The sequence below is a fragment of the Rhineura floridana genome, chromosome 21, assembly GCF_030035675.1.
Source record: "Rhineura floridana isolate rRhiFlo1 chromosome 21, rRhiFlo1.hap2, whole genome shotgun sequence".
Lineage (NCBI taxonomy): Eukaryota > Metazoa > Chordata > Lepidosauria > Squamata > Rhineuridae > Rhineura > Rhineura floridana.
The window spans coordinates 5,097,728-5,121,217 of record NC_084500.1 but is presented as its reverse complement, the minus strand read 5'-3'; the positions used below and the strand labels follow the sequence as shown (position 1 = coordinate 5,121,217).

General features: G+C 45.1%; 1 protein-coding gene across 2 annotated transcripts in view; it reads left to right on the top strand.

The window, feature by feature from the left end:
* Nucleotides 1-23,490, top strand: part of LOC133374133 (ras GTPase-activating protein 4-like) — a 97,090-nt gene that overhangs the window by 59,501 nt on the left and 14,099 nt on the right. Inside the window, exons 6-13 of one of the 2 annotated variants that reach the window (XM_061604644.1) lie at nt 4,897-4,978; nt 8,199-8,333; nt 9,834-9,925; nt 11,976-12,093; nt 13,369-13,522; nt 15,670-15,734; nt 15,864-15,976; nt 23,188-23,380. In XM_061604644.1, the coding sequence (XP_061460628.1) occupies nt 4,897-4,978; nt 8,199-8,333; nt 9,834-9,925; nt 11,976-12,093; nt 13,369-13,522; nt 15,670-15,734; nt 15,864-15,976; nt 23,188-23,380 (952 nt within the window). The remainder of the gene's footprint in view (nt 1-4,896; nt 4,979-8,198; nt 8,334-9,833; nt 9,926-11,975; nt 12,094-13,368; nt 13,523-15,669; nt 15,735-15,863; nt 15,977-23,187; nt 23,381-23,490) is intronic. The other variant, XM_061604645.1, reaches the window with a different exon arrangement.

Here is a 23,490-nt window from a genome sequence, read left to right as displayed (position 1 = left end):
ATTTTGACGTGTGTGTTGTTGCTTTGTTATTCTTTATCTTGTATGTTATTTTCTTGTATTACAATTTGAGTTCTATGGAATGCAAATTATACTATAATTAAATACAATATAAGAAGTAAAAGAAGCAATAAACATAGGCCTCAGAATCATACCACATCTATCACAGCACAGGGCATGGCAATTGCTACAAAAAGGCAGAAAAGCCATCAAGGGGTCCTCCATGACCCTCAGCAGTTTTCAAGTGGTCCACGGGGAAGAAAATTTGGGAATCGCTGCTCTAGGTAGCTTTTGGTAAGCAGGCCATTCCCTCTTGGCCTCAGTCCCCCTCCCTGTTTGCAAAATGTACTTTACACTTTTGTTGGAAGGTTTGCAATTGGATAGTCCGTGTGAAGCACTTTGAGACACTTGCAAGCGTGATGCAAATGTTAGTCACTGTTTTTTGCACCCCAATATCTGAGCGGTGAGAGGTTTCCAGGATCTGAGCATATATAGTATCTTTGGTTTGGTTTCCTTGGAACGAAGGTCACCAGGGTCTGGTGGCATTGCTGTTTTACTTGTTTACTTATTACATTTATATCTCACCTTCTGTCTAAGAAGCACAAGGTGGTGTACACAGCTCTCTCCCTCCCTTTTTTTTAATCTTTACCACAAACCTGTGTGGTAGGTTCGGCTTGCCCAAGGTCACCCGGTGAATTTCATCATTGAGTGGGGATTCGAACCCTGGTCTCCCAGGTCCTAGTCCAGCACTCTAACCACCACACCATGCTGGCTTTTACGCCTACACAAGCCTACGTATTGGGCTGAACATAAATGTTATAGAACAGTCCGCTTTTTCCACACTGTACATCATCATTAGGATGAGCCCCGCTGGATCAGACCAGTTACCCAACTAGTCCAGCATCCTGTTTTCATAGTGGCCAGCTAGATGCCCCAATGGGCCTGAAACTAGGACCTGAGCGCGAGAGCACTCTCCCGTCCTGCGATTTCCAGGAACTGGTAATCAGAAGCTTCTTCTTCTTCTTGGCGTTCACTCGTGACCAAGTAAGATTGTCTTCCAAAATATAGTCTTTAACGATGGATCCGTCTGAATCTGTATCCACCACCGATGTACCAGTCCATGAGTAGGGGCTTCTGGATTTCACAGTCCTGCCCCCGTTGCCATTTGCCAATCACCATGGGACTTTTGTTATGGAAGACGCCTGTGCATGAATTTGTTTTATGTGGCGAGATTGGTGCACCACGATCAACACACAATCTTGACAGAAAAAGGCTTTGATCCAATGGCATGGGTACCACGACGATTGGAAATCTTTTATCTGCTGCAGCCTTCATCCACCTTCCCAGCTGTTGTAACGTACACATTGTTATCCTCCGCCTGTTCTGCCCTTGAGGACTTTCTTGGATCGTTCTTTGTCTGGTTCCTCTCCCTTGACCTTACCGCCATGCGTGACCCTGCTGGGAGTACATGACTCCCAACGGCATCACTCACTGGGCTCATTGGAACACGCAAGCCCACTCACCACTACAAGGTGACGATCCAGCATCCTGCCTCCGACTATGGATGCACAGCACAGCCATCATGGCTAGTAGACGTTGATAGTCTTATCCTCCGTGTATTTGTCTAATCCTCTTTTAAAGCCATCCAAGTTGGTGGCCATCACTCCCTCCTGTGGGAGCAAATTCCGTAGTTGAACTATGCGCTGGATGAAGAAGTCCCTTCTTTTTGTCTGTCCCGAATCTTCCAAACTTCAGCTTCATTGGATGTCCACAAGTTCTAGTGTTATCAGAGATGGGGAAAAGCTTTCCTGTACCCCCTTTCTCCATACCATGCTTAATTTTAATACATTTCCATCATGCCAGGCCTCTGCAACACACCTGGCTCCTCCGTCAGGTGACTAGAGGTCTCTCTTCAGCGCTGTAGGCCTTTGGTTTTCACAAAGGTCAAGCCAAACCTCTGTGTCTTTTCCAGACCCACTTTCAACGCTGTTTTAATTTGCACACAGACACTTTGAAGACATCAACTCTGACCAGGGGTGCGGAAGAAGAAACTCATGATCCCTGCCAAAAGGATTTAATTTCGGTGGCAATTTATCATTTGGACTTGGCCATCTGTTTAATTACTCAAAGGCCCATTCTCCCAAGAAAAAGGATTTGCCAGGCTAAACTTTCAAGGAGCTGTCCAAGGTGCTGCTCCTTGAAAGTTTGGACTGAAACCCCGAGCAGATTCCACTGCCCCACTGACCTGGAGCCCCCTCCTGCCACTGGTCCAGAGAGAAGCAAGGCCACAGCAGGAAATGTGTGCTTTTGCTTCCTGCTTTATGCAAGCAAAAGCTCTGGTGATATGAGTCAGAGATGCATTACAAAGCAATACATTTCCCAATTTCCTTCCTTTTCAGTTTCTTGGTATCCATCAATTCTCTGCCGCAAAATAACCTTTTCATTAAAATAAACCCAAAACCCACAATGAAAGAACATCATTTGAAATTTACAAAGAAACGTCTATGGGTAACAATGTTCTCTTTGAGTGCTGAACAGGGCACCCCAGGAGGAGGGTGGGTGGAGGTAAGAGAGGATAATTCCAGAGAAGGATGGGGGGGGGGAAGCAACACGTCCTTTGATGAAAGTGGGAAATGGCCATGTGCGTTGCTTGCAGGGAACAATTCTAGAGCTATGAGGCACACGGTGTGACAGAGATTGTGATGCCATCAAAGCGACTTTCACCTTTTGTTTGTTCTCTGCCCTTTCTTCTGAGTGTCATACCTAAAACTGCCTATGTTTTGCTTGTTCTTGCATTGGGATAACTTGGCCACTGTAGTCCATGCATTGGTAGTGTCAAGATTGGATTACTGCAGTGCACTCTATATGGGACTGCCCGTGGCTTGGTCCAGAACCTCTAGCTGGTGCAGAATTAGAGTTGCTAGGTGTCCAGATTTTTTGGGTGCTCTCCGAGTCTCTGGGTGAGTCGCCTTAATCTCCGGACTCTCAGCTTTCATTTTGTTAAAAATTAAGTTTCTAGGTGGTCTGGTTCACGAGATATACACCAAAATGTTAGCCCCCTCCCCCCACAACTTCAGTTAAATGAGCTCATAGCTGGCCACTCTAATCCTGCCCTTTCAGGTTTGTAGCCAATAAGTGAAGTCAGGGTTGTGATTGACAAGGCAGTAGCTAGACTCCTTTGCAAGAAAATTACGAGCAATTAGGGCTGATCTCAGTGACTGAAGATGTCTTCTCCGTTGTCCAGGGTCATCGCTAATTAAAAATCACTGGCTTTCCTAGCCCCACTCTGGAAGAAAGAACTAACCTTGACCCTATTGTCACACACAGAATCAAAATATACACATTTAACACTTCACTGGGGAATAGCTCACTACCAATACATATCTACTGACATCAATGGGGATAGCTCCGTAACAATATGTGTAAGGGAATTAGCTACATAAACCTAACCATAACTAAACTCACACACACACTCAGCATACAAATGCATGAAGGAGCAAGCACCCAAGGCATAAGAGGAGATGGGAGGGAGTTGAGTTCAGCACAACTGAGGAAGGCACACTAGCCTGCTCTTTCTCTCTGGGCTCACTTTGCAGACTAGGCCTCAGTCATGCGCAGCTGGGCAGGGAGGACCAGAGGATGGCTTCTGAAACACAGTCTCTCTCACTCACTCACTCACACTCACACACAGACACAGACACAGTCAAAGACAGGCAGAGGGAGCAGATGTGGAGGCTACAATTTGTAGGGAAGACAGGATAGGGAGTGAGATATACTTTTCCCAGCCCTGATGGGCAATCAAGAAAAAGACCTGGAGTGCGTTGAGACTCCTGGGTCATGCAGGGAAATAGGTGCCGCAGGCAGGCATCCTAAAATGGCCCCTTGGATCTCCAAGCTGTTAGGTCTACAGAGTACTTTCAAACCAGCACCACCAACAGATCCCTATTGTGAGAAGATTCAACCAGTAGGTCACTGTTGAAACAATGTTATTAACTGTGTTTTTAGAATATTTTTAGGAACTGTGTTTCAAAATGTTTTTAATTGTCATTGTGTTTTTGGAATGTTTTTAACTGTTTTCGGTACGCTTTTCTTTTTCTTGTTAAATTATGTTTATGCTTCCTGCCCTGGGCTCCTTCAAGAGGAAAGGCGGGATACAAAATCAATGATTCAGGATGGACAAAAAAAAGGACTTCATCACACAATGGGTAATGGGTTTGTGGAACAAAGCCTGCAGATGGGCTCCAGGTTAGATGGCTTCAAAAAGCTGGAAGAAATTCCTGGAGAAGAGATTTACTAGTGGCCGTTTGTCAGAATGGCTAAGTAAAACCTCCATGTTCAGAGGCAGTATACCTCTGAATACCAGTTGCTGGGGAGCAGCACCTGAAGAGGGTCTTCAGGCCATATTTACAAGCTCCCCGGAAGCATTGGGTTGGCCATTGTGGAAAACAGAATGCAGGACTAGATAGAACGTTGGTCTCACACAGCAAGGCTCTTCCTGTAGTCTTAACTTTTTTCCTGCATTCAAACTACTCGTGAACGGAAAACTTCCCACCTTCCCTCATTTGAGGGGGCCAACGGCCAGCGCGGTAGTCCGGGTGGTCAATTGGGCAAGCGAAACATGTTTGCTAGGAACAGTTGCAGATGTATTTGCATGGCTGATGCATTCCTGATTATTGGATCCTTCTTTCAGGGAACACAGAGTGGTAATATAGCCTCGTTGTAATACCCTTGCAAGGTAGGCGAGTCTGAAAGAGAGAGAAGGGGAGAGAAATTGTTTCTCCCTTGGTCATCCAGTTGGCTTTGTAGTTCTGATGATCTCGAGCAGTCTTTCCCCATCCGTTATCTCACACCGGCTCCTGTTCTCATATTCCTTTCTTATCTCTTTCTCTTCCTTCACAGGGATTTGGCTCGGAAAGACAGAAATGGAGCCTCCGATCCCTTTGTCAGAGTCCGCTATAATGGCAAGACCCAGGAAACTTTGGTAAGCCAAGGCTGTGAGGAGAATAAGACTATGAGGCAGGGGGAGGCTCCTGGAGGTGCCTGGTTGGCATTGACCATTGGCAGGACCTTTTCCGTGGTGGTTCCCTGTTTGTGGAATGCCCTACCTGGTGAGGTGCGTCTGTCTCCCTCATTATTGACTTTCAGGAGGAATTTTGAAACATTCCTGTTTACCCAAACATTTGATAGCTGAAAGAGACAGTTCTTGGCAACCCTGAAATCACTGGTTGAATATTTTTAATTGTTTTAGAATACTTTTAAATTGCTGCATTTTGGGAAGAAGGGGAGGAAATTAACAACAACAACAACAGCATGTGGTGGTAGTGGTGGATGGAAAATTCTGTCAATTTCACTACTCTCAGTTTCTAATTTTTCCAATCTTATTTATTTATTTATTTATTAAATTTATTAGTTGCCCATCTGGCTGGCAATCCAGCTACTCTGGGCGACGTACAAAATTAAAACATATAGTTACATTAAAATATTAAAATCTCAACCAATAATAATAAAACCTAACCCAGTTTAAATTCAGTTTTCCACTTTTCTGTAGCAATGTATGTTTTTTTTTTAAATCCTCATGAAAATTCTCCAGCATCTGAGCATGAATTTCTCCAAATAAACACCTCTTTGTATGGAGTTTTAATTAATGTACATTTTTTCCAAGTAATTTCCCCTAATATAATGCATTTTTGCATGTTATTTTCATGAATACATTTTTATGCACATTTTGCCCTAATATATGTAATTTTGTAAACATTGTTTGGTTGGAGAAATGGATTGCAAAATTTGGATAAGCATGAATTTTTATGGATAGCTGCATTTCGGTTCTCATTATTGTTTCGGAAAATGCAAATTTGATAGATTCTGCTTGAAGTACGAACTCAATCAAATTTCTCCCCCTTCCCTAATAATATCATTATTATGATTTATCTGTCTCTCTGTGTGTATCTTTCCTTCCTGCAACAGGAAGTCATTGTTGCATTGGCACTGAGCATGCTCAGTCATCATTGGGCTGTTAATACTAATATTAATTATTATTATAAATATTAATGTTATTAAAGTCAGGGATGACTCCCGAGGGGCAGTAAGGGCATCTGCCAAATATTTCCCACTACCGTATTTGTTCCACCACCCTTTTGGAACAGTACATTAAGTCCTACATGGCATGGACAATCAGGACTGCAACAACAAACTGTTGCAGCATAGAGGGTTCCTGTTTAGGATACTGCAGTTTCATTCCCCCTCCCATCTATTTTTCCATTCCATGGCCACTGAGCATGCCTAGTCCCCGTTGCGTTGTTTGGGGGCTTCTCGTCCCACATTATACCCCCCCTTCCCCAAGATATCTGGTACTTCTGCAAATTTGGGGGCTTCTGGGAGCTTGCTGATCTCTCTCAGTTGGGTATGGATGACCAGTTTTTGACTACGTAAGGACCAGGACTCAAAGAACTGAGATTGCTTTTAGTATTATACAAGTAGGAACGCTGCAACAAAATGAGGCAGGCCTGTGTCTCAGGAAGAACCTTCAAAGATTTTCAGGAAGGCGGCTAGTCCAAAGTGAGGTGCCAGCCAGCACAAGAGTCAGTGTGAGAGGAAGTGAGTGAACTTTATATGTATCGTTGCCCATCCTCTCTTTCCTGGCCATTCCTTTCCTCCCCATTAGGAAGTCAGCGTTCTGTGAGGACTGAACATGCTCAGTCATCATTGGGCTGTTTTGGGGGTTCTCCTCCACTCACCATGGGTTCCCCTAAGTCTACTCATCACTTCTGTGTTGTGCCTAGTTATTGCCATTTCAGTTTTGTAAGCAGCAGCACTTGATTGAATCAGAATTAGTGTCTGATTCTGTGAGAGCTCACAGGGGAAGGCCAGGAGGACTGACCTGTCCAGAGGCCATTCAGAGTCTGAGGCTGTGTCTGCACCATACATTTAAAGCAGTGTCATACTACTTTAAACAGCCATGGTGTCCCCCAAAGCATTCTGGGAAGTGTACTTTGATCAGGGCGCTGAGAGTTGCTTGGAGACCTCTCTTCTCCTTCACAAAGCTACAATTCCTAGAGTTCCCTGGGAAGAGAGATTGACTGTTAAACCATTCTGGGAATTGTAGTTCTGTGAAAGGAATAGGGTTGTTCGCAAAACAACAGGTGAGGACTAAGTGGCTGCATAGTGTTGAGTGTTTGCTGGGGTGGAGAGGCAAGGAATGAAAAAATGGGGGGGAAGGGAGGGAAAATGGAATGGTGTCCTGGAAGAGGGCATGGCTGGCAGGCTGGCAGGAACACTGAACAGGAGCGCTCTGCACTGCAACATGTTTTTGCAGGCCCCACGTATACCTCTAGAGCAGCCTTTCCCAACCAGTGTGCCTCCAGATGTTGTTGGACCACAACTCCCATCAGCCTCAGCCAGCATTGCCAGTGGCTGAGGTTGATGGGAGTTGTGTTCCAACAACATCTGGAGGCACACTGGTTGGGAAAGGCTGCTCTAGAGACATACAAGTTCAACAAAAGAACTCTGCTGCCCTCAGTTCATGCTCTGCTTGTGGGTTTCCCAGAAGAGGGATCTATTTGGCCGCTCTGTAAAGCAGGAATGCTGGACTGGGTGGCTTTTGGGTCTGATACAGCAAGGCTCTCTTTACATTCTTACTGGCATCTTGGGATGGAAAGATCTGTCAATTTCAGTTCTTTCTGTTCCTCATTTTTCCAGTCTTAAATTCAGGTCACCACATTTCTCCAGCAGCTTGTAATTTTTAAAAAAGATAAAACTCCTCATGAAAATTCTCCAACATTTTACTGCAGATTTCTTCTAATAAACACATTTTTGTATGCCGTTCGGACTCACGTATGCAGTTTTGCAAGCTGATTTCCCCAATATAATGCCTTTTTGTATGTTATTTTCCTGAATGTATTCATTTTTATGCACACTTTCCCTAAATGTATAGGTTTTTGTAAACATTTTTTGCCTGGAGAACTGCATCAGAAACTTTGGATAGAATCATAGAATAGTAGAGTTGGAAGGGGCCTACAAGGCCATCAAGTCCAACCCCCTGTTCACTGCAGGAATCCAAATCAAAGCATTCCCGACAGATGGCACATTTGGATAAGTGCACATTTCAAAGGATGGCAGTGCTTTGGGTTCTCCTTTCTGTTTTGGAAAGTGTGAATTTGATAGGTTTGCCTTGAAATGCAAATGGAATCTAATTTCTCCCCCAGGTGATCAAAAAATCTTGCTACCCAAGGTGGAACGAGACCTTTGAGTTCGACCTGGATGAGTCAGCCGTGGAGAAACTCTGCATTGTTGAGGTTTGGGACTGGGACCTTGTCAGCAGGAACGATTTTCTGGGGAAGGTGAGTGGAGGGGAGGGGGAGAGAGAAGGGAGGCTGGGAGAAGATGGACAACAAAATGTTTACTGAACCAATAGGGCTGTTCTGTCACAAGACCAATGTCTTTATTTTTCTGCCTTTGCATTCGCTGCATTTTTTATAGGAATGCCAACTTTAAGAGGGCAGGGGGAATGCACATTGTGAACGGCACTAGGGCATCAATGAGTACGTGGTTGTTTCTGTGTGCCTGTTTCCTGTACTTTCATCCACATATGAGCCCTTTCAACGTTATGTCTCTGAAATCTCTCTCGATGTTTCCTGTCCATACTAGCGGGCTTGATGAGATGTATTTACATTGTATGTTGTCTCCTCCCCTCAATTAAAACTTCACACGCACACGCCAGTGGGTATGCATGCAGGTATTTGCTTACTTATGTGCATACACCTTTTCCCCCTCTTACTGTTTTTATTTCTTTGTTATTATTATTAGGGGGTCACATGACTTCCATTTCCGAGGTGGGACATCCGGGGTTGAGGCTTCTGGGGGGCAGTATATCTAATGATGTCATCGGGGGGACCCGAACTTCTGGGGTGGGATTTCCGGGGTGGGATATCCGGTGACGTCATCAATCAAAGTCAAAAGGAGTGGGGCTTAGCAGTTTGACAAGAGGTTGTCTACCTATGCTAATTTGATTTATTAAATTTTTATCCCGCCCTTCCTCCCAGAAGGAGCCCAGAGTGGCAAGCAAAAACACTAAAAACCACTCTAAAACATCTTAAAAACAAAAGACGTTGAAACGTGTTAAAACAAAGCATTTTTTAAAACATAATAAAACATATTAAAACAAAGGGCTTCTGCTGGGAGGAAGGGTGGGATATAAATCAAATAAATAAGTAAATAAAGTATCTTTTAAAAACATCTTTTTAAAAAAGCCTTAAAAACATCTAAAAAAGTAATTCCCATACAGACATAAATCAACATACAATTGTAGTCTAATTTGTTTTTTATTTTACTGGTCCTCACCACGTTACATAACTCTTCACAAGAAAAATTCTGGGTTTTGAGGGATAATTACTTCTAGATGATGTATATTCTAGGATTTAACAGTATCCAAATCAAGGCATGCTTTGGAACCATGGCTACTGTTTAGTAGAGATTTTGTCCTTTCATTCTTCAGCATATATGCCCATGCAACCATGAAACTCAATATGTGACCTTGTCATGGATAAAAAAATGAAGCATGTCGTGCTACCTTGCAGGGCTGTTGTGAATGATGCTCGTGGTGGCTGCTGGATGTTTCAGGACTAGTGACTGTGTCACTCAGGCCCCATCTGCATTATACATTTAAAACAGGGTCACACCGCTTTAAACAGTAGTGGCTTCTCCCAAAGAATACTGGGAACTGTAGTTTGTTACGGGTGCTGAGAGTTGTAGAATTTAATTGGAGATGAGGGACATGGGGGCTCGCTTGACATCGGAGTAAGCAATCCTCTTGATATTTCTGTCTGTCTCTCTTTTTGCAGGTGGTATTTAATGTGCAAAGGCTACAGACAGTTCAGCGAGAGGAAGGATGGTTCTTGCTCAGGCCAGACAAAGCCAAGCCAAGACGGAATGAGTGAGTATTTCAAAGGAGAGCCACATCTGATTGCTTAAGGAAAAACAGGAGGAGATCTCAGCAACTTGGACTGCTAGCTTGATTTCTGTCAACATAGGAAGTTGCCTTTGACCGGTTCAGACCGAGGCCACTTCCAGATAGGTTGCTCCAAGTGGGCCGGTAGGGAAACTGAGGTCTCCAGATGTTGTTGGGCTCTGACTCCCCTGCACTTGGAGAAGGGTCCTATAAGGCCATCAAGTCCAACCCCTGCTCACTGCAGGAATCCAAGTTAAAGCATCCCCGACAGGTGCCTGTCCAGCTGTCACTTGAAGGCCTCCAGTGTTGGAGAACCCCCCACCTCCCTAGGACATTAGAAAATAAGAACATAAGAAGAGCCTGCTGGATCAGGCCAGTGGCCCATCTAGTCCAGCATCCTGTTCTCACAGTGGCCAACCAGGTGCCTGGGGGAAGCCCGCAAGCAGGACCCGAGTGCAAGGACACTCTCCCCTCCTGAGGCTTCCGGCAACTGGTTTTCAGAAGCATGCTGCCTCTGACTAGGGTGGCAGAGCACAGCCATCATGGCTAGTAGCCATTGATAGCCCTGTCCTCCATGAATTTGTCTAATCTTTTAAAGCCATCCAAGCTGGTGGCCATTGCTGCATCTTGTGGGAGCAAATGCCATAGTTTAACTATGCGCTGAGTAAAGAAGTACTTCCTTTTGTCTGTCCTGAATCTTCCAACATTCAGCTTCTTTGAATGTCCACGAGTTCTAGTATTATGAGAGAGGGAGAAGAACTTTTCTCTATCCACTTTCTCAATGCCATGCATAATTTTATACACTTCTATCATGTCTCCTCTGACCCGCCTTTTCTCTAAACTAAAAACCCACAAATGCTGCAACCTTTCCTCGTAAGGGAGCTGCTCCATCCCCTTGATCATTCTGGTTGCCCTCTTCTGAACCTTTCCCAACTCTATAATATCCTTTTTGAGATGAGGCAACCAGAACCGTACGCAGTATTCCAAATGCGGCCACACCATAGATTTATACAACGGCATTATGATATCGGCTGTTTTATTTTCAATACCTTTCCTAATTATTGCTAGCATGGAATTTGCATTTTTCACAGCTGCCGCACACTGGGTTGACATTTTCATCGTGCTGTCCATTACAACCCCGACGTCTCTCTCCTGGTCAGTCACCGCCAGTTCAGACCCCATGAGCGTATATGTGAAATTCAGATTTTTTGCTCCAATATGCATAATTTTACACTTGTTTATATTGAATTGCATTTGCCATTTTTCTGCCCATTCACTCAGTTTGGAGAGGTCTTTTTGGAGCTCTTCGCAATCCTTTTTTGTTTTAACAACCCTGAACAATTTAGTGTGATCAGCAAACTTGGCCACTTCACTGCTCACTCCTAATTCTAGGTCCATTGTCGTACCGCGCTAACAGTTGGGAAGTTTTTTCTGATGTTCAATTGAAATCTGGCTTCCTGCAACTTGAGATTGTTGTTCAGTGTCTGTGACTTGACAAGATAAATCATGAAAAATAGTTAGTAACCTACTAATGGAAAGGGACCCTAAAAACTGCTGCAACATCTGAGAGTGTGATGTTTTTGCCATAAACCAGGGCAGGGGAGCTTGTGGTCCTCTTGTCATCTCTGACCCTGACCATTGGCCATGCTGGCTTGGACTGGTGGAAGTGGCAACATCTGGAGGTCCAACAACAACTGGAGGGCCGCAGGTTCCCCACCCCTGTCATAAAGGATTCCCTGGTTTTATTCATTTATTTATTACATTTATACCCTGCCTTTCCTTTCTCAGTGCAGCATACAAACATGGTTCTCTTCCCTCTCCCATTTTATCCTCACAACAACCCTGTGAGGTAGGTTAGGCTGAAAGGCAGTGACTGGCCCAAAGTCACTCAGTGGGCTACGTGGCTGAGAGGGGATTTGAACTTTGTTCTCCCAAGTCCCAGTCCAACACTCCAGCCACTACACCACACTGGCTCACATGGTGAGAGGGTATAACTAGTTCTACCACATGACGCTCTCTTTTCCTTCCATTTCAGAGGCAATCTGGGCTCCTTACACCTCCAGGTACAGCTTCGGAATGAGACGGTCCTTCCATCCATCCACTACCAGCCTCTTGTCCAGCTGTTGTGTCAGGAAGTTAAAGTAGGGGCACAGGTGAGATCCATCACCCCTCATGTCCCAGCATTGAAGAGTGGTCAGAGGGTTGGACGCAGACTGGGGAGACTCAGCTTCTTATCTTCAGTCAGCTCTAAGGTTCATTGGCTGGCCTTTCGCCAAGGGCATTCTCTCCCAGCCTAACCTACCTTGCAGGGTTGTTGTGAGTATAAAGAAATGGGCAAGGGACCTGTGTATGCTGCCCTGAGCGTCTTGGAGGAAAGGTGTGATAGCAATCTTGAAGACACACCAGCTTAGGCAAGTGTTCCCCTGAGCTCCTGATCTAATTGTTTTAATTGCTACTTTAGCTAGTTTAATTGTTGTGCTGCTTTGATGGGCTTGTTTCATTCTGCATTTTCATTTGGTTTTAATGTTTTGATGCAACTGTTTTCTTGCCTATTTTAATTACGTGTGGATATTATTTTTATAATTGGTTCTATGCTTGTAAACTGTTTAGAAGCCATTTTGGCAAGTAAGGGGCATATAAATCGAATGAACAATCAGTGAATTTCTTTGTGATGGAACTCACTGGTGTGGTGTACTGGCCCCTCTTTTTCTGCTGTGCATGGTAACCATTACTGACACTTCAAATTTTTATTATTATTGTTGTTGTTGTTAATAATAATAATAATAATAATGCAGTTAAGAAATATTTGACAACATAGAGAATACCTTCTGTAATTGTGCCCATACAAATTCCCCATCATGTTTTAATGCTTCTCCTGAGTTTTGCGTGCATGACAATTGTTGTGGAAATAGGTATATGCGGAGTGATTCCGCGGTCTGAGCTGTGTGTGCCAGTGTGTGTATTTACCTTAGAAGCAGGTTTTTACCCTGCATTTAGATCACTGAGACTTAAGACTTAGTAAAATAAGAAAAGCTACTTTATTGATAGAAATACAGAGTAGATAGGAAGGCATACCTAGTTCTAACTAACTAAGTTGGAGGTGCAGTGCGCAGACGTGGGTATTGCCCTCATGGCTCAGGAGAGAGAGCAAAGACAAAGAGGTCTCCTCTCTCCTCGAAAAGTCGAAGAAGAAAAGTAAAGGAAGGAGGGGCAGATCAGCTTCCCTGAGCATATCAGTTTACAGCAGAAGGAAGTTAGGTAGAGAAGAGCACAGGCAAAGGTAGGCAAGCCTAGCCAGCTGGAGGACCCCAACTCTATCTCCCTTCTGGAATGCAAACAAAAGAACCCAAACAGGAGTCTTGTCGCACTTCCAACAACAATCTCCCTGTAAATAATGTCCTCAATATTTCTCCTTTTTCACCTGACAGGATGGGAAGGTCCATTTAATCACCCTGATTGACGAGACCACAACTGCTGAGTGCCGGCAGGAAGTAGCCATCAATCTTGTCAAGCTCTTCCTGGGTCAAGGGTTAGCCAAAGAGTTCTTGGACCTCCTCTTCAAGCTGGAACTGGATAAAACCTGTAAGGACTCTGGATATAACTAGGGCAAAAAGAAAGAAATGGGAGGCTACGCTTTGGGTAGCCTGGGCTTCTTTTTAATGTCAGTGGAGCAGCCTGGAAGGGAGTGGGGAACTCCAGTCCTCCTCCAAAGAGGTTGATTGGTTGGACCTGGGCATTAACACTTCTTGTGCACCTCTGGTGCTTCCAGGCTGTTGCTGTTTTGGGGTAGGATTCAGTCACATACTGGCAAATTGAGGCTGCACAGTTACAGTTAATCAGGAGGTCTTGGGCAATAAACCTGCTTCCCCAAAATATCAGATTTTTTTGCGCTAAGGAAAGTTACGGAGAAATGCATTGGAAAGTGTGGGACAGTGCTTGCTTTGATGCAACATCCTCTAACCTCCCTGCAGAATGAATTTTTAAAATTTTTATTTATTATTTAAATTTGTATGCCATTTTCCCATATAAATACACTCAAAGTGCCTCACAAGAGAGCAATGAAACTGCAAATCTCTACTTTAGTAGCAGCCAACTACTAAATCATTTCAAGTCATTAATGAATGCTCACTAAATAGCCAGTGTCTGTCATTTCTGTGCAAACAAATTAGGATTGAATGCTCAATTAACGGGTCGTCTGAAAGCGCACCAGGTCTTCCCAAAACGATTTTTGCCACCGCGTGTCCCCTCCCAACCTAGCATCTTGTCTCTTAGTTGTGTGTGTGTCCACTGGGTGACTTCTCCTTGGGTCAATTTGGAATTGGCTGGGTCTTTACAAATTCTCTTAGTGAGAGTCAGAAAAAGCTTTCCTTCTGAGTGTTTTTTCCCAGCTCGTAATGGGGGATGGGGGACAACAGCAACTGTTTCTTGGCAAGAAACAAGAAGAACAGGGGCAGCCAACATGGTGCCTTCCATGATATTTATTTATTATTGCATTGGTATCACACCTTTTCTCCAAGGAGCTGAAGGTGGCGTACAAACATGATTCTCCCCCTCCCCATTTTATCCTCACAACAACCCTGTGAGCTAGGTTTGGCTGGGAGAAACCGACCGGCCCCAGGCCACCCAGTGAGCTTCATGGCTGAGTGGGGATTTGAATCCTTGTCTCCCTGGGCCCAGTCCGACACTCTAACCACTACACCACCGTTGAACTACAATTTCCATCATCCCTAGCCAGCAGTGAGCAGGGATGCTGGGAGTTTGTTTATTTATAAATATATTTGCATACCACTATTTCATTTTAAAAATATCAAAGCAGGTTACAATGATTAAAAACATAGATTAAAAAAAACCTTTAAAAATACAGTAAAAACAGAGGTAAACTATTGCAAAAGGACATCTTAATTGCCCGCATAAGCCTGGCGGAACAGAAAGGTTTTCAGCAGGTGCTTAAAAGTTAAATCAGAAAGCGCCTGCTGAATCTCTGTTGGCAGAGCATTCCAGATTTATGATGTCATAATGCTTTTAAATTCTACTGGACGTATGATGGATTTATTTATTTATTTCATTTATACCCCTCCTTTCGTTTTTCACGAAACCCAAGGCAGCTTACATATGGTTCCCAGGTTGTCTCCCATCCAGGCACTGGCCAGACCTGACCCTGCTTAGCTTCAGCAGGGAGCTGGCCTCATGTGCCTTCAGACCATAGCCTGGGCTTAAGGTTCTTGTCTGTGTTATGATCTGCTGTGACCTGTGGTTATAACATTAAACTTACCTAGTTACACTGGACAGGAGTGCCTTTTGCCACCTTGAGGGGCTCATGCTTTTCATCAAATAAAAAATGTATAGCCCCGAAAGGAATTCAGCCAGTAATAGCAAGTGTGAGAAGGGCCGTAGTTCAATGGTAGAGCACCTGCTTTGCATGCAGAAAGGTCCCAGGTTCAATCCCCAGCATCTCCAGGTAGGTTGGAAGAGACCCTGTCTAAAACCCTGGAGAACCACTGCCTGTCAGCGCAGCGCTGGGAGGGTTACGGCGAGAGACAGTAGTTCAGTGGTAGAGCAATGCTTTGCATGGAGAAGGTCCCAGGTTCAATCCTCGGCATCTCAAGGTCAATGGATCAGGTGATGGGGAAGGTCTTTGGAGAGCTGCTGCCGGTCAGAGTAGACAGTGCTGGGGTGGATGGATCAGTGGTCTGACTCGGTAGAAAGCAGCTTCCTGTGTTCTGTTTCAGATGAGCCAAACACTTTGTTTCGGAGCAACTCTCTGGCCTCTAAGTCAATGGAGTCGTTTCTGAAGGTATTTCTTGGGTTGGTGGCTTGCTGGCGTGAACCTTGAGTATGTTTTATAAAAAAGATTAAAAACCCCATCGCCTAATCGTTCAGTCTGCTGTCTCTCCTGTCCGGCCCCAAATCTTTCCATGTGTAGGTAGCAGGGATGCAGTACCTCCACAGAGTCCTGGGGCCAACTGTCACCCGGCTGTTTGAAGAGAAGAGATGCATTGAACTGGATCCCAGCAAAGTGGAGAGCAAGGATGTTGGGTAAGACCAGGAGTGGGGGACCTTTTTCTGCCCGAGGGCCACATTCCCTTCCGGGGGCCACATGCAAACATGGGCGGAGCAACCAATGTACCTTTTGCCTGCTTTCTACACCCACTCACACATCCCCCACTTTTTCCTCCACCGGGCAACGTTGTTAAAGTTCAAGGATAGCTTCTAGCCAAGCGAAAACACTTGGAGGGGGTGAGAGAGTTCCGAGGGCCAAGTAGAGAGGCCTGGAGGGCTGCTTTTGGCCCCTGCTCCTGAGGTTCCCCACCCCTGGATGGTGGAGAAATTTCTCTCAGTTCTCATTTAAAACTGAATCTATCAAATTCACGCTTTCTGAAAAAAATAGGAGAACTGGAACATACCCATCCTTTGAAATTGGCACATGTCTGAATTTTGCAGTGCACTTCTGCAACCAACCAATGTTTACAAAAATGCATATATTAGGGCAAAGTGTGCATAAAAATGAATATCAGTGAAAATAACACACAAAAATGAATTATGTTAGGAGGAAGCGCTTGTAAAAATGTTTACATTAGTCAGAACAGCATTGAAGAACGCAGAGCTTGGAAAAGTTACTTTAAAACTACAGCTCCCATCAGCCCCAGCCAGCATGGCCACTGGATTGGGCTGATGGGAGTTGTAGTTCAAAAAAGTAACTTTTCCAAGCTAACGTTTATTGGGAAGAATTTGCTTTTAAAATGCTGAAGAATTTTCATGACAATTTAAAAAAAATCGCAAATTGCTGCACAAATGTGGAGAACTGAATTGAGGAAACTGAATTTCTCTTTCGTTTGGGTTTCTTTCTTGCTTTCTTTTTCTCTTTAATGAAATTGCAGTTTAAAATATCAATTAAAATAAAAGGTATGTGTCGTGGAATTTACGACTGAGTTCTTTTTGAGGAGATTTAATAATGAAGCCAAAGCCTGTTTTAAGGTTGTTTATTTAGCTAAGCGCTTAACCAGAGTAGAGTACAGGACTCAACTCTCTTCCTCAAAATGGTGGTTAGTTACAGACAGTTATATACCTTTACCTCCGTCACAATCATGGCAACAGTTACATTGCTACAATGATGCTCTGCCCCCTGTTCCATCCGTCCTCCCTTCATTCCTGCAATATCAGTGTCCTTGGCACATTTTCACTACAACAGCACTATTCTCTATTGCCTACGTGACCCCCCTGTCTAATGAAAATGGCAGTCAGACTTGTTCAGTATTGATCGAAATCCACCTCACTCCCCCCTATGGGACTCCTTTCGAGTCCCATCCCAATTTGCATGATACATAACACCTTCTCTTCTTCCTCCATCCGTTGTCTATCAAATTCCAAGTACATTTGTTTCACTTCAGCCGGTGTTAACATTTGGGTGGTCTTTTGCATGGTACTCTGGAGCTTTAAGATCTTTATAAGCTTCCAGGATCTTATGACTTGGGGCTACCCTTTGATAATTTCATATCAGACCCTTAGGAAAGGTGTCCACAATCCTGATTCCAGGGGCTAGGAGTCCATTATAACAAGTTCCTTTTGCGTTAATGGGTATGCATACAGATCCAGCAAGTACTCTTGTTCATCCCTCTAGCGAGATCGACCAGTAGCCTTAGGTATGTGCTCCTACTCCAATCAGGATGTCCTGTAAAAAGGAGGCTATACAATATTAGGAAAGCAAGCCTAACTCCCGCAGGAGCCATATTATAATTGTGATGATAAGAAATAGCAAGCAAACAGCGATGAAGCCAAACTTATCTCTAGCAATGCAAGTCACTGGCCTCCCCACCTCAGTGTGAGAAGGTCCAAAAGAGTCCAATGGGCTACGTGCTACTTCGATAAGCTCAAAGTCTATCTGGGGAGCTGATCTGATGAAGGGGTTGCACCTCATTGGCTCTAGAATGGATAGATGTTATTTGTCTTGTCTTCTCAGACACTCTTCGGTTTCGTAGTCCTAACTTCTCCCAGGTAGATAGGATGTCACTCACGAAGTCCTCTGGCAGCGCGAGGGCCTCTCCTCAGATGGTAGGGATGGTGGTCCTTAGGAAGGGACTCCTTTCCCTTGGTCTTTCCTCTGGTGTCTCGTCAGGATCCAGCTGGCCTCTCTCACTCTCGCCTGGCAGCTGGGCCTTTCAACAATGGGATGCGTGTATCCAAGCTGTCCTCTCAGCGATGCGCAGTGCGGTAAATGATGTCAGGAGTATCTGAAAAGGACCCAACCATCGAGACTGAAGGCAATCTTTTCTCCAAAATTCACGAACTAGGATCCAATCGCCAGGTTGGAACCGATGAGCAGGCACGTCTAGCGGGACAGGAGCGGCTTCCTGGACCTGGGAGGAAAGAGTTCTCAACATTTTGGGAAGATTAGTGCAGTAGACCAGAAGTTCTTCATGACCCTCCAATAAAGACTGTAATTGGGTTGGGCTGGGTTAATGTCTAAGGCATGGCAAAGCTGTTGTACCACTTTAGCTGTAAAGTGAGTACCTTGATCAGAATCCAATTAGAGAGGTAAGCCAAATCGGGGGATGATGTGTTTAAGCAGTGCCTTGGAGACAGCTGCAGCATCTGCATGTCGTGATGGAAATGCTTCTACCCAACCAGAAAATGACAGATGGTGACCAATACATATCTGTAGTTCTGGCATTTTGGCATTTCTATGAAGTCCAATTGAACATGCTGAAACGGTCCGTAGGCCCAAGGAGTGGTGCCAGTAAGAGGACGTTCTGGTTTGCCAGCATTGTGTTTTAAACACACTGAACAAGTGGATGCCACTTGGGCCAGAACAGGTGTAACCTTAGGAGCAAACCAGAGAGTCGAAATTTGCAATAGCATCCCCCCTTTGCTCAGGTGAGAAGAGTGATGAGTCGCCTGAGCAAGAGGGAAAAGAAGTACTTGTGGGGCTACAAAGTGGCCTGAGACATTCCTCCAAACAGAGTCAGGATGTAAACGACAGCCAAAGCGGACCCAAAGATCTTTTTCATGCTCTGGGGCAGCTTCCTGAAGCAAAGCGAGTTCTGGTAATTCAGGAACAGATGAGGGGAGGAGAATCAATTGAGAAGGAAGGTGGGGAGAAGGAGGTACATTAAGAGCAGCAGCCTTAGCAGCAGCATCCGCCATGCGGTTGCCACGGCTAACAGGATCAATAGCAGTGGTGTGGGCAGAGCAGTGCATGAGAGCAATAGAATTAGGAAGTTGAAGAGCAGACAGTAAAGCAGAAATAAGAGCTGAATGAGACATTTGTGCGCCAGCTGAAGTCAAGAATCCTTTGTGTGACCAAATTTGACCCACAAAATGACAGCTTTTGAAAGCATAAAAAGAGTCTGTATAGATATTAGCAGAGCAACTGGATGCCAGAATGCAGGCTCTCTGTAGAGCCACGAGCTCTGCAGCTTGGGCAGACTGGAGAGTTGGCAGAGAAAAGGTTTCTAGGACTTCATGTGGAGAGCACACAGCATAGCCAATTCTGAGAACTCCTGTGTCATCTCTGAAGCAGGAGCCATCTGTGAAAAGGATAAGAGCAGGGTTATCCAGAGGAACGTCAGGAAGGTCGGGGCGAGGGGTGGAGAGATGTTCAACGACCTGCAAACAATCTTGAGGAGAGATTGAATGAGGTTCTCCATCAGAAGGAAGGGGTGGAAGGGAAGCAGGGTTGAGAGGGGCACAGAGTTGTTAGGTGGGGTAAGCAGAATAGTTCCATTGTCGTCATATCCTTGTAAATAAGGAAAGCTATCCACCTCCCAAGGTGAACTAGCTGAAGTAAGAAATGCTGTGAGGTACAAGAACACTAACAGTTCCATAGGAAGTTTGACATTGAGAAGAAAGGAACTGAGTTTTTCTGTGCAGCAGGAGAGAATGCACAGAATGGGGAACCAACACAGTGAGGGAACGTCCTTGCTCCAAGTCCTCAGACTTCTGGACAAACAAGCTGTACTCCAAGGAGGGTATCCTTTAGCCACCAGGTCGACAGAGTACTTCTGCAGCAGAACCCTGAGACTCATGGCAAAAGAGGAAAAAAGGTTTAACATAACAGGAGTCTGGGCCACAGCCTTCCTTAAATCCACAAAGGAAGCCTCGCATTCTGCCTTTCATTCAATAGGCTGCAAAGTTTGGGATCCAATGCCTAGTATTTAGCCACTCTCAAAAACCTACGAAGCGGCTTTTTCCTATTACAGGGAAGCACATTACATACAAGAATACCTTGCTGTAGCAGTGAGGCAATCAGGCTGGATGTCCTCAATTGCTTCAGCTGAGAGAGAGTATTGCTTTACTGATGGGTGAGGTTTATCAGGTGGACACCGAATCTCGATTGGTTCCACTGTTAGCAGCTTTCCCACATCATTCCAAGGGAAGGCCTCTGTAGCTTTAGAAGGAACAATCATGAGGATTAGAAAAGGGAAGATCCAAATGTACCCATCAGAGCTGCAATAACAGTATTGTGCATTTACACAGAAATTGACAGAACTGGTACCAGGGAAAGAAAGATATGGTCATAGGTGAGTGGAGCAGCTGAAAAGGTTGCTAGTTGACCTCCTACTTCAAACTCAGTCACTATTTCTCCTGATGGTGGATGAGACAGGTCAGCTTGATGAACTGTGGACCTGGAAGTATAAGAGTCTATGAGAAATGTTGTGGCTGGCCAGCAACTGTAAGAGGAATGGTAGCATCAGAGGTGGAGAAATTAGTTTATTGAGACAACATCAGGTTAAAAGTTAAAAAAATGTTTCCTCCTTTGAAACTATTCCTTTGGAAACAACTGCGGGGGTGATGGAGCGTAGGGAGCCCAGTTGTCTTGAAGGTCGTCCTCTTGAACACTACTGCTGCAAGAATGCGGTGGGGAGCCAAGGAAGGGTTAACAGGGAAGGGCAGAGTGATTGTACTTTTGGTTTGCAGTATTTCTCGGCTTCTAACTTTCTTTTATTAACTAGCTGGGTGCGGGTGTGCAAATTGGCTAAGAGCATTCTCTTAGCTTGCGTGGTATGTCTGGGATCCTCAGACTTCCATTTGGGCTATTAGGGGTGATTTTTTGTTCTGGGGACAGGAGTCCAGAGAGCAGCTGGTTCATGTCAGCCCAAGTTGGGTTGTAAACACTAATGATTGCTTCCAGCTTTTCTTTAAAGCCTCCCTGAATTTCGGGAAGATATTGAACCATGCCGGCTGGCTGAACTTGGGGAAAGCACCCAGGGAAGTTTTCCGGATTAAACTGGATAGAGGTAAATCCTCCATCACTGTCTTTTTTCAACTTTATTTGGCAAATGGGGCAGGCGTGGCTGTCTATGGATGTAGCTACAATTTTAAACTTTGCTTTTAACCCTTTTTGTAACTCTTGCACTGACAAGACGGGGAAACTGCTCCTTAAATGTTAATTCCTCAGGAGACAGTGGCCATTCTTCTCTAGTAAGTTCAGGTGGGGGGGGGTGTTTCTTCTCTTTAGAGCGTTTGGGTATTCCAACGGCACCCGCTTGAGCTGGGAGAGGTGGTGTCTGCTCTGACTGTAAAATAGCATTTGCCTGAGCTTAAGGCTGAGCATTCCCAGCCATTGGGGCCCAAAATATCCAAAATATCTTCTGGTACCTCGTTATAGGGCGGCAAAGGGGCGTTGGCTAGCAAGCTTGGGTACAGAGGCAGCAAGGGGCGCTGGCATGCATTTTTTTTCTTGTTCCTTTTCTTTCTCGATTTTCTTTTTCTTTTCCTCCAGTTGTGCTTTTAACTTTTTGTTAGAATCTTGAAGACTTGTTACTATAGATTTCTGTTTCCTGTGTTCTGCCTCCTCTTCCCACAGGACCCAGAAATCTATATGCCTAGGCTTGTTTTCTCCAGTTTTCCCCATAAATAGGTGAGCTTGTCCATGCCAAAAGTGCCGTTTCCGGGAATTGAAGCTCAGGCCTGTTGGAAGTGCACCCACTCCACCAGTGAGTCAGCTTCACCAGCCTTTTGAGCAGTTTTTTGGACCCAAACGGGTTCCATAATTTTGGCACATGTACCCCAGGGGGGTTTTTTCATCAGGACAAGACACACCTCCACCCATGTTTTGTCCGGAGCTGAACCTGATCAAGTGGTGGAGAAGGGCAGTTTAGAAAAAGCCAGGCGTCCCCAGCAGATAGAGAGAAAAAGTTGGAACAGTATCAGTTTCATTCACGGCTCATTAGGACGTCCTCCAAACATATCCTAACACCCAAACCAGAGACTGTGGGACTGTTTACCCTTGTCGTGAGTGTTGGTGTAACCAGGGAGGGACCTTAACGCAGGGGCTTCGATAAACTATGGGAAATTCTTACCGCCCGTCCAGGAGTCCCGGGGTTGGAGGTGGGAGCTAAGCGGGAGGATTTGATCAAAATGAGGTCCTCTTACCTCTCAGAATGTGCACAAACCGCTGCTCCGACCTTCCCCCTTCGGGTTGACCTAGACAGGAGATCCTCACATCCCACCGCTACCACCAAGATTGTCGTGGAATTTACGACTGAGTTCTTTTTGAGGAGATTTAATAATGAAGCCAAAGCCTGTTTTAAGGTTGTTTATTTAGCTAAGCGCTTAACCAGAGTAGAGTACAGGACTCAACTCTCTTCCTCAAAATGGTGGTTAGTTACAGACAGTTATATACCTTTACCTCCGTCACAATCATGGCAACAGTTACATTGCTACAATGATGCTCTGCCCCCTGTTCCATCCGTCCTCCCTTCATTCCTGCAATATCAGTGTCCTTGGCACATTTTCACTACAACAGCACTATTCTCTATTGCCTACGTGACCCCCCTGTCTAATGAAAATGGCAGTCAGACTTGTTCAGTATTGATCGAAATCCACCTCATATGTGTGGCCATACCTGGCCCCTCATTGATCAAGGATGTTCATCTTCCAGTTTTCTGAGCGCTGAGCTCAGAAGTTAATTCCTGCTTCCACGAGAGAAGAGACCAAGTTCTATTTATTTATTTATTTATTACATTCATATCCAACCTTTCCTCCAAGGAGCTCAAGGCAGCGTACATGGTTCTTCTGCTCTCTATTTTATCTTCACAACAACAACCCTGTCAGGAAGGTTAGGTTGAGGGAGACTATGACTGGCCCAAGGTCTTCCTGGCAGAGGGGGGATTTGAACCCCATTCTCCCAAGATCCTGGCCCAACACTCTCACTGTTGCACCTCACTGGCTGAGGCAGATGGCAGCGATGATGGGCCGGAGATGGGAGGAACTGTACGGGCTTTGCTTTCGATTGCTTCATGGGACAGGTGCTCCAGCCTCCATCGGATCCAAAGCGAAAGTGACGTCATCCAGCAGAGTGCTCAGCTCCTGCGGTTGTATCTAACTGACCTGCTTGCTGCCATCACCAAATCCATCAAGGCGTGTCCTGCTGTAGTCCGGGCCACTTTCCAGCTACTCTTCAAGAGGGTTGGGGAGCGCTTCCCCGAAGAGAGAGACCAGGTTGGTGCCGTGGTGTCATCTTCCAAGCCCTTTTGTGATGCACAGAAAAGAGGGAACTTAGCAACCCACCCAAAACGTTTGGGGCCATAGCTCAGTGGGGAGAGCATCTG